Consider the following 11,668-nt stretch of genomic DNA (forward strand, 5'->3'; position numbering starts at 1 on the left):
ATCACCTCTTTGCTTTTGATGTGCCTAGGCATAGTTGCCAGGAGAATCTGCTCCATGATCTTGCCAGGCACAGAGGTGAGACTGACTGGTCTATAGTTCCCTGGTTCTTCCGCTTTCCCCATTTTAAAAATGAGGGTTATATTTCCTTTTTCCAGTCCTCGAGGACTTTACCTGACTGCCACGGGTTATGTTTCCCATTTTCCAGTCATTGGGGACTTCACCTGACTGCCAGGATTTCTGGAAAATTATAGATAGTAGCTTAGCAATGACATCAGCCAGTTCCCTCAGGACCTGAGGATGAATCTCATCAGGACCCATAGATTTATGCATGTTCAGGTGCCTTACATGGTCTCGAACCTGACCCACTTCTGCAGTGGGTTTAGAGGTTTCATCTTCCCAGTCTCCACCTTTGGCCTTCTTGGTCTGGTCAGAATGGCTGGAGCACTTGGAGTTGGACTGAGGAAAAAAAGTCATTAAGAGCCTCAGCCTGTTCTGTATCCAGGGTTGCTAGTTCTGTTTCCTTCCAGAGAGGACCCACATTATCCCTAGCCTTCCTTTTACATGCAACATAGCTGTAGAAACCTTTCTTGTTATCCTAATGTCCCTGGCTAGCCTCAATTTCAACTGTGCCTTAGCTTCTCTTGACCGTATCTCTAGCTTCGCTTAAAACTTCTCTGTATTCCTCCCAGGCCCTTTGTCCTTCCTTCCACCGTGTAAAGACCTTTTATTTTTGCTCTGAGTTTCCTCAGCACTTCCTTATTCATTCATGGCAGCCTTCTGGCATTTTTGACCGATTTCCTCCATGTCTGGATACATCGTTCCTGGGCTTGGAGCAGATGATTCTTTAATGGTGGAACAATGCCAGTAGTCTTGGGCCCCTCTGCCTTCCAGGACTTCATCCCAGGAGACTGTCAAGAAGGTCCTTGAAGAGGTTAAAGTCTGCTGTCCTGTAGTCCAGGGCAGTGATCTTGATGTGTGACTTCCTCACTGCCCTGAGGATCTTGAACACCATCTTGTGGTCGCTACAGCCAAGGCTGCCTTGGAGCACCACGTTCAGTGAATCAGAGTATAAACTCTCTCTGCACCTTACTCTCTGTGATGCATTTTTGTGATACAAAGCTGCCATTGCCTTCACTGGTAATGGGTACAATTTCTGACAATTTTGTTACAGTTAAATGGAGGAAGGACAGTGCTTCAAGACCACTGGAAAACTGCTGCATTTATTAATTCTGAGTGTCTGGATGGCAGATGAAAGACTCAAAATACTGAATAACTAAACTTGCTGGTGAAGAGACCAAGAAATTCCAGACCTTGATGCTGTATGAATTAACTATGTGGTTTCCAAAGCATCAGCTATCAAAACTCAACTAGCCTCCTCATGATCCCAAGTGCTCGTTGGTTGGGTTTCTGCGGTTAGACAGAGCTGTTGTGGACAAAGCAGTCTTTTTCCACCAGCCACAGGGAAAAGGAGCTGTGTGGTACAGGAACTAGTAAAGATCTTGTATCTCTTGTATCGGTTACATAATGGTAAGTTACAGCACTAAGAACTCCAGTTTTAATTGACTTTTCAACCTTTTGGCACTCTACTGCTGCTTGCTTATGCACTGCTGATTATAAACACACATGTTCTTTTCCTGCCCAAGCTACTGATGTCACATGCAGTTCTGCTTTGAGGGCAGGACAGCAGCACTCCTGCTAAGGCTTCAACAGTTAGAATACCACATGTACTTACCAGGGACAGTGCAAAACCAGCCTCTACAACAGGTAGCATGAGCAGGTGCTGCCAGTGCAGGTAATGAGAATGCACTGCTGCTTTAGGCTCTGAAATACTGAAAAGAGGGCTTTTGCTCCTCCACTTTATTTCTGAGTACAGGATATAAAGGCCGGTTTGCCATCACGGGAGCCTATGATCTTCATGGTATGGGCTGCTCTAAAGGACATAGGGCCAGCACCAGGTAAGCACAGTACTGCAGCTGTTCTGTGAACATCTGATGTCTGCTACCCCTGGACTGGATACAATTGAGAGCTAGTGTTCATAAAACTTTTGGACCATATTAAAATACCTGAAGTGCAAGGGAGGTTTCTGAACAGGGAAGGAGGGAGAAACAAACAAAATCACTACTGCACTATTAAATATGATTTTTTATTCTTTCTGATTTTATAAACCCACAAATCTCTTAGGGGGAACTACAAAGACTTCTGCACCACTTGTACATGTGCAGTAGGTTCTTGGCCAGTTGACAGAAAAAAACATTTTTTCAAATGCATTTGAAGAACCATTTCTTAACAGGACTAGATGTTAAAGGTGTTTAGAGTAAAACTTTTCAAACGTGTTTTTGTCTGTCATGTTTTCTCTATGCCTGCACCTTCATTTCAGCTTCAGAGGGTCTGGAAAGTAAAATCCTGGTCTCACTTTCAGCCAGGCATTCCTTGTGATACTAGAGGATGGAAAGATCAAATGACAGGCCTTCTCACTGTTAGAATCCCAACACTGTCTCTGATACCCACTCCTGAACTGAGCTACTATCACAGTAAAGAAAAGCTGTTTTCCCCTTGACCTGCTCATGGAGCTAATGCTCTGGTATTCAAAGGTAGTGGGAATTGCCATGTAAACCAAGACAGGTAGGAAAAGGAACTAAAAATCCCTGGAGATATAAAGCCTATGACATCTTTGTAAATAGTTAACAACCCGTACTTTCCAGTTCTGAGAAAAACAAATGTATAGAGGCTGCACAATTATTCTTGGAGACATCAGGAAGGAGATCGGGTGGTGGTTCTCAAATCTGCTCCGAAGATCTGAGTTCTCAGTAACCATTCCTTGTGGAAGAGAGGATGAAGTGAAGGCAATCTGTATAGAATTAGCCAAGCTATTCAGTTTAAGATTAGTAAACAACAGAGGGCAGTTGTTGCAGAAGGTTGTTTTACTGTGTTTGGAGAAGTTGTTTTAGTGTGGAAACAGCCACTTTTATTCCCCTGTACTAATATATTACTGGACTTCTGAGAATATCAGTGGCTGAGTTAGATGTCAAAAGAGGCCACTAAATGCAGGACAGAGGATAGTCCTGTGACTGTTCCTTCAGAGCCATATTTCTGGGCTAGCTGATAGATGGGTTGGGTTTTCAGTTTCTCCAGTATCTTGAAAGTGTGCTAAAAAGAGATGGATAAAGCCAGTACTATGTATCAAGAAAGACTAGTTAAAGAAATATAAACCATAGTTTACCTAGGCAAGCCTTTATTGGTATTTGACAATACTTTCCTCCCAGGCCCCTGAATGCCTTGAAGGTGAGGATAAGGGGCAGATTTGACTTTCCTTCCTGCAAGATGGTAGTGAATACAGAACAAGAACAGTGCACCTGCAGCCACCAGAATGGCTGAGGGGATGGCACCATGTAATTCTGAAGTGGAAGAGTTTCCTTGAAAGGCTGAGTCTTTATGGTCAGATTGCAATGTGGCTCAATTTCAGCCAACTGGCTACCCAAGAATAAGCAGTCCCCCCTCTCTGCTAATTTGACAGACAAAGTAGTAGATAAAGTCCCTTGAGAAATCCCCAGACAATAAAATTCAAAGATTTGGCCATAGTCAGAAGACAGAGATGCTTGCTGCTACACTTACCAGTTTGTTTGGACTGATCTGCAAGCTCTGTGCTTGTTAGACTATAGTCTTTTTCCTTCATATGCAAAGCTTCTAAAAGGGGACTCTGCCCTTTAAAGACGATGTAATAAATAAACTTGGTTGCCTCTATCAAGTCCTTCATGAACCACAATTTCTAGGTATAGCCTATTTTTATTGTAGAGGTTGTTTCCCTTGTTTCCACCCACTGAAATTACTACCTTCTATTGATGATTACATATTTCCTTTGTGGGTGGAAGCTCGGAAACTGAAAAGCTGGTCATATTGTAGACTTCTCATTTCACACAGGTGGGAAATGAGATATGGATCCCCAAAAGTGTTAGCTATAATTTTACACACCATATGCATAATCCCCAACATACATCAAGAGATGCTCATAAATAATTCAGCTACACTCAAAAGCAACACAGGGGCTTACCAATATAGGTCCTTAAAAAGACAGAATTGCACATTGCTTCCTATGAAGTCAGATGAAGTTTAGGAAAAATACAAAAAGATAATATCTCAATTAGGAAATGCTGAAGTAGTCACTAACTACTCAGATACTACTCTGACTCAGTAGCTGCTCTCATCAAATAAAAATCTGGGGCAAAGTATTCCCTCCACCCATTAAGAATCTGAATAGTCCATTTCTATAATTTGTCCAGGTACTTAGTATATTCTACGTGTAGTATAATCCAGTACTAGGCTAGCAGCTCCAAGAAGAGCAGGATCTGCTAGATTTGAGACCACCACATCCACAGTTTTAGCAGAGGACAGAGCCTGTCGATTTATCACATCTTTGACAGCATTAACATAATGGCTGGCTAGAACTCCAGAAAGGATTACAAGAGAGGGGTTCATGGTGTGTAGAATGTTCACAACTCCAAGGCCTAATGCAGTCCCAGCTGAAAAGATAAAGTAAAAAGGAATTAAGTAGAATACTCAAAGTAGTTCCAGCATCAGTAGTTGAAATAGGTCTGTTAGCAGCAAGCAACACCGTCAGGAAAATGTTCTGTCCCATGGGGCAGAGTTTTGAGTTTACATTATCAAACCATATGAGTTTGCTATTGATTTTTCTTTCAAAAGTAAAAGAAAGAAAAGGCAGTTTTTTTGCATAATAATGCATTATCTGAATATCCAGATGTGAGAGACAAAACAATGCATTAAGCACACTTGTAAGCTCAGAGAAAATAGGAAAGCACTGCTTTCTACTGTCTAAGTGTTGTCAGGTATGTATGAGGAGAGCACTGTGTTTAAAGCTAGGAAAGCAGTAAAATATCCCCTGTAAAGTAACACACAAATTTCCTTTGATAGCTCAGACTAGCCATTCACTGGCCTACAATGAAATGTCCCTAAATTTTTCAATATGAGAATGCTGAGACTACTTTTTTTGGTAGAAGCTTTTAATATTCCTGTTTATTGGACCACACATTTAATACACACTTCTGCTGACATTTCCTCCAATATTTAGTTAAGATTTCATTGCCATTAGTAATTTTTATATAGAGAGGCCCTCAATGTGTAGAGTGTGTTTGCAGTGTTACAGTGTACTACCCTTTCTGTATCCCCAACAATATAAACACAGGAGTGTTCCACCCTTTGGGCTATGTTCTTACCTGTTCTGAGAATGCTCTCTGCTTTTGTATTCCCAAGTTTAGCTGCTTGAATAAGATGTGCAGCACTGACAACCTCCTCCTTCTTCATTGACATTCCTTCTACTAAAAGCAGATCCTCTGAAAAGGAGAAGAAGCCAAGAGCAAAACATGGTAAATCAAGAAACAGAGGATAGGCAATTAAGATCTTTACATCTTTTTAACTTGCATAGTGAACCCTGTGCAATCTGTACAACCCTTGGTTTAGCCAAAGCAATCATATCCCTGTTATTCAGGGAACTACTGGTAGAAGCAGGACATCAAACTCAGTTATCATGTGGCAATTCACTAGTCTTGTCAAGCCAAAAAGTTAATAAAATATAAATGTTCTCAGACTTATTTAAGTCTGAGAAGCTATTGCTGAAAGACAATCCCTGTGAAACCAAACCTCACAGAATGCCTGCCAGATTACCTTACAGCATGCTTAAAAGGAGAGACTAAAGTCTGCTGGGTGCTTCTGGTAGTTTTGAGACCAGTGGTTCCAAATGTTCCTTGCCTGGGTATTGCCATCACTGAAAGAGAATTGTACTATGCAGGCTGCCTGTACACCTATTCCTGTCTCCTCCTAGAAAAAGAAAAGGAGGTCTATTTTTTCTTAATATCACCTTAGAAAATTTCTCCCTATACTGCAATTTAGTAATTGTATTTTCAAAAATAAAGTAAATAGATACCATCATGCAGTTTCTTAGCTTCTCTCTGTAATGCTATTCCTGAGGCATATGCTTCTATACATCCTTGGCTACCACACAGGCACTCTGGTCCTTCTAAAGACACGACAATATGCCCAAGCTCAGCAGCACAGAAAGAACTGCCATGGATCAGCTCGTGTTGATGAATGATTCCACCTCCAATTCCTGCAAAGATATGAAAACTTGTATGATTACAACCTCCCCAAACAACCTCCTCCCCCCCAACAGTTCTTAAAGGCCCTAGTTCTGCAGGACACTGATATTTGCTTATTCTAATACAGACAAGATAAAATAATTTGCATCAGTGATGATCTACACTGGAAACCCAAAATTACTGGTTATGAAAAGAACTCTGTGTGACACACCAAATAATCAAGCTCATAGCTCTCTCCTGTTCATATATGTATCAAAATGGTATCTAATATCTTTTCTTAAAAAGCCTATGGATGGTACTGAACTACTATGGCAGATCTTTAAGCTTGTAAGTCATGCTCTTTATGCACAAAACTAACCTTCCAAGTAGCTTTAAAATTTAGCAGTGCAGAGGAGAAATTTTAATGCTGTATTTAGACAGCTAAACGTGTGTGTTAAGGAGCCAGGACACTTAAAACCTGCAGGCCTGTGCTGCCCCTTTCCAAACTCCATGCATTCAACAGCTAGTTTTTATTGCCACCATCTAAAAGACCATATACTTAAATTAGAAAAGTTACCCCACATTTGCATTTGAAATATAATAAGCATCACCTCTCATATTCAGTTGCTTTTCTTCTAGATACATGTCCTGACTGACTTTTACTTCTGAAGCTGAAAGAGAATTATGCTATAAAGCTGAAAACTGCAAAATTATTCCAGGTAAAGTTGCCCAGATTCTCCTTATTTGCCTGCATAGATGTATCAGCAGAATTTCTTTCATCAAGAAGTTAAAACTATGTAAGAGGTTTCATTTGCCTGAATAAATTTTAAAAAAGGTAACAGGAACAAATAGAGTAGCAAAAGGATTTTTGGTTTAAGAACCTAAAATATTAGGGTTTTCCAGACACAGTGGTGGTGTTTATGACTTTAAGATCAGCTGACCCTCTAAGTGATGGTGCTGGTACTTTGAGTTTCCCTGAACTGTAACATACCCACCTGTACCAGTAATGAGTGTTACAAAATTTTCTATTCCTTTCCCATGACCAAATTTTCTCTCTGCTAGAGCAGCACAGTTTCCATCATTGTCCACCCATACTGGCAGATGCAGAGCATCAGATATTGGAGTTCTGAGATCCACAGAGCTCCACTCCTGGATTAGTTTTGTAGAGTGAAGCACAATTCCTTCTCGGGGATTTACCCGTCCACCTGTGGAAATGCCTAAGTACCAGAAACACAGGAGAGAAAAATCAAAACAAAGTCTGTGTAATACTTAAGTAAGAGACCTATTATTCTTTTTGTAAAGACAGGATTTTTTTTATTTCTAGTGCTAGGCTTTGAAGCAGATCATGAAAGTAAAAATTTCTTAAGTGTTACTGGCAGTGCCATTTTTGGTTGGGGTGGGAAGGGACCTCTGGAGATCACCTAATCCAACCCCTCTGCTATAGCAGGCTCACCTAAAGCAGGTTGCACAGCATCATGTCCAGGTAGGTTTTGAGTATCTCCAGAGAAGGAGACTCCACAACCTCTCTGGGCAGTTTGCTTCACTGCTCAGTCACTCTCAGAGTAAAGAAGGTAATTCATAGAATGCTACTGCTCTAATCACAATGCACCAAGTATCTAAGACTAACGAGATGGGTAATGGTTAATGTGAGTCAGAGAGTTAATGTTCCTACTTCAGGCAAGATTGCAGAAAATCACTTAATAGTTGTGTTTCTTTTTAGTCATGTACAAAAGACTTAATAGCAAGCTGTCCAAAATGAATTATTCAAATCTGCTGTAACTCTGAAGATTTAGAATGACTAAAAATAATCACTGGACTTAGAGTAGTGATTTCTACTTAAAAATGCACCATTTTTTGTGAAAAATCAAAACTGCATTAAGAGATTTGTCTCCTGAACAGAATAAATGGCCAATAATAGGCACTATTAGCCAAACCAGTTTTTTTGTAGCTGAAGAGGATTCCAAAATTGATGGACTCAGGACCTTTGAAAAGTAGGCCACTATTATGGAGGTATTTAGCTCTAGACAATTAAGTTGGAATATTTTATAGTACAGAGATTATATAATTGTGTCACTTATTTAAAGATGGTTCCAGGGTTAATGTTATAATGGAAATCAGCCACAAAAGCTCCAAGACAAGCAGCTGAATTGAACATAAAGCTATAAGACCCCCCAAAAATCTCACTTTGTAAAGAACAAATCATCTGAGAATGTCAGCAAGTACTTAACAAAAGCAACACTCCCAGTGTCATTCTGTGAGGATCTCTCTATGTTTTTAAGAAATAAATGCTTATTACAAGACTTAATACCTAGTTGCTAACTCAGCAATAGCTTTATCAAATATTGTCTACGTTTTCTAAATGCTGTAATTTTGTAATTGACATAGATGATGATGAGAATTGGCAGAAGCTATGTCTTCATCTGCTTCTCTCTACTGTCAGTTCCAGAAAGAGAACCTGAAATACTGCATAATAGCAGTGAATGACTAGTTGTCACAAGTACTTCTGTGCTGCATTTGTGTATAGATCTGGGTCACCTTTGCTTTAAAACATGAATTTTGCAAAAGTAAAAAAAAATTAAATAATAAATTCAGTAACAGTTTCTAGTGTTCTTTGGACATGATAGTCTTTACATTTCCCTGATTTTTATAAAGTTGTTTCACAAATGCTTTGTTTTGAATGAAGAAGAAACCAACAGAAAATAACAAAATTGAACTGTGTAAATGCAGAGCTGTTTCAATCTAGACCTATTTGATCATCAAGACAAACAAATGTTGAAAATTATTTTCTTTTCAGAGTCCTACTTTTTAATCAGTCTGCGAACCTGTTTTGTATTAGTGTGAGTTCTTCAATCTAAGTTGTGATCACATAGCTAGTATTTTGAGTGCCGACAGCATATGTTTATTGAACTTACAGGAGGAAAACATTTTTTCATTGCTTTCTGTTAGTAGCTCTTTCTTCTTATTAGTTTCTAATGGTTATTACTTTTACCCTTACCTATGATAGCTGGAAGAAAGCCAGTGTGTTACTAATAAATAGCCCAATATTAAGTCCAGCCCTTCTGCTCAGTCTTGCAAAAATTTCTCCGAAGTTAAAAGGATTCTCCATCTTATGATTATTAGCCTTAAGGAAATGACTAGAATTGAATATGTTAATTATTCCCATAGGAATTATATGTCATTCTCTAAAGAGAACTTTTGGCTAGTATTCTGATTCAAACTGTGACTTTGAATGAGGCAAAGAGCAGTGAAGAAAAACAGCCATGTAAGAAATTTCTTATTCTGTAGCACATTTCCCTTCATTACTCAGTAAGCAATCAACTGGTCACAGAAGGAAGGGGCTGAAGAATAAATAGGAATGTAATTTTTGTTAAATGACAAACAGAAGAAAAGTTTATTCCTCATATATAAAACCCTGTAAACCAGTTCACGGTTTCATTATCCTGATAAATGTATCTGACTGTAAACTGTCCATAGATACTTGCAATACTATCTTTTCTACAGGAATTATGAGGCTTTCAAGATTTAGCATTTGGATGCAATAAAAAAACCTGGGTGGTTAAGTCACATGTCTGAAAGATCTGACTTGAAGGTCTAACATATTTCTTTTTATGACTTTGTGTACCTAACATTGTTTTTAAAGAATACAACTTGTTCAAATTAACTTTTCTTTGTACTGTACAATTCAAGTAAGTTTTGGTCTGGGAAAGAAACTACTATTTTGAAGTGTTTCTCAGGTAAAATGAAGATTCTATGTTGTTCTTAAAAATCTAGGACATATTAATCAACACCTTTATAAATAACTAATATTTAAGGCCAAACCTCCCAGTCACCATTAAACTGAAGAAGTCCTGCATGGTGTAAACACACAACTTAACTTGGAACTCTACTACAAGTGTAAGGAGGTCAGCAAAAGGCTGCCTTTGCCACTGTTAGCTGAAAAATTAGTCTTAACATTCTAGCCTTTTTTAGTCTGCCCTAGTATAAGAGAGAATTCTGCTGCACAGTTCATCCTAGCCACAAAGAAAGGCTCACAGACAGTAGAGGAAACTTGACTCAGCTGGTATTTTAAGATCTGTTTTGTTATACAGTCAGCATCTGATTCACAATTCCAAGACAGCAAAGTTTCAAAATCCACAAAATATCTCTATCCCACATTTTAGATAGACTTTAGATCATAGAATCATAGAATCAACTGGGTTGGAAAAGACCTCAAAGATTATCAAGTTCAGCCCTACCAATGTTACTAGACCATGGCACTAAGAGCCACATTCTGCTTTCAAGGCTGTTACAAACTGGAGAAACTTCAGCCTTTATAGTCAGCTTCTCATTTCCACAGACATTTTGAAAAGTTTGTTAAGAATACAATTTAATTTAAGTATACAAGATCCATTTTAGAAAGGTGTTTTAAATCAATGAGTAGTGATTTGATTTCATGTTGAAAGACTTGGATGAAAAGACAAAGTTAGAGTTTGTTAACTTACCTACTCCCAAAATTCTGCAGTTAACATTTACAGCCTCTGATGCAGCCTCTATACACATCTTTAGAATTAATTCTAGTCTGTCTTCATAGGTTTTAGGGTTGAGCTGCGTATACTTCTTAACTATTTCACCCTAGAAATTTAGAAAAAAACAACAACATGCTCCAGAGAAATGTAATTCATGATAAAATTTCTCTTCAATTTAATTTACAGTTCAATTTGGAATAGAGAGCTATAATTTAACTACTAAAAAAACCCCCAAACAGATGATATGCTCTAGATCCTCAGCCTACAGGCAATGGTGGGGAAAAGTTTGCAAGATGAGGCATTACATCCCAGTTCTGTAATCAACCTCCCCTGTTTGAAATGAAATACACATTTTAAGGAACACATGGATTGAGTGAGGAAGTATCACCACAGCTGCTGGAACTGTTGTTAGGTATAAACCATGACACAGCAATGCACTTAAGCTCAACACCAAAGTGTTAAAAAAAAAGAAGAGAGTAGCGATTGCTAAAAAGGACAGAAAACCCACAGTGCTTCAAGAATAAAATGTTTCCAATTTGACTACATGAAAGGTTTGTGTAGTGTCACGGACACTGCTATTTTACCAGCAAAAGCAGAGCCAGCTAGAGAGAAATGCTAGAAATTTCAAGGCAAGATTTACTACCTTTTCAGAAACAACTTTTCTTCTGAGCAACTACACTTCTGAGTGACTTGTAATATTTCTGGAGTACCATCTACTCTCATATATCATAGAATGGTTTGTGTTAGAAGAGGCCTCAAAGATCATCTAGTTCCAATCCCCCAGCCATGGGCAAGGACACACCTTCCACCAGACCAGGTTGCTCAGGGCCCCAGCCAACCTGGCCTTGAAGACTTCCGGGGATGGAGCATCCACACCTTTTCTGCGCAATCTGTTCCTGTGCCTCAGCACCCTCACAGTAAAGAATTTTTCCCTAATATCTAATCTAAATCTACTCTCTTGCAGTTTGAAGCCATTCCCCTTTGGCCTGGAACTATATGCAGTTGTAAATATGTTGGACGGGGTGGGGAGGGTCCAGGAGGAAGGGATTATTTTCAACCCTAGGTGTCATGCAGTGG

The 11,668-nt window shown here is 39.1% G+C and overlaps 1 protein-coding gene across 3 annotated transcripts in view; it reads right to left on the reverse strand.

Moving 5' to 3' along the window:
* Positions 1-4,281: 4,281 nt before the first annotated feature.
* The window catches only part of GNE (glucosamine (UDP-N-acetyl)-2-epimerase/N-acetylmannosamine kinase), a 15,112-nt gene continuing 7,725 nt past the window's right edge, over positions 4,282-11,668 (reverse strand). For 2 of the 3 annotated variants that reach the window (XM_009084050.1, XM_009084049.1), the window contains 5 exons: positions 10,568-10,697; positions 7,082-7,303; positions 5,936-6,118; positions 5,229-5,345; positions 4,282-4,517 (listed from right to left, as the gene is read on the reverse strand). In XM_009084050.1, the coding sequence (XP_009082298.1) occupies positions 4,282-4,517; positions 5,229-5,345; positions 5,936-6,118; positions 7,082-7,303; positions 10,568-10,697 (888 nt within the window). The remainder of the gene's footprint in view (positions 4,518-5,228; positions 5,346-5,935; positions 6,119-7,081; positions 7,304-10,567; positions 10,698-11,668) is intronic. The other variant, XM_009084048.1, reaches the window with a different exon arrangement.

Source organism: Acanthisitta chloris, unplaced genomic scaffold (assembly GCF_000695815.1).
Source record: "Acanthisitta chloris isolate BGI_N310 unplaced genomic scaffold, ASM69581v1 scaffold22431, whole genome shotgun sequence".
Taxonomy (NCBI): Eukaryota; Metazoa; Chordata; class Aves; order Passeriformes; family Acanthisittidae; genus Acanthisitta; species Acanthisitta chloris.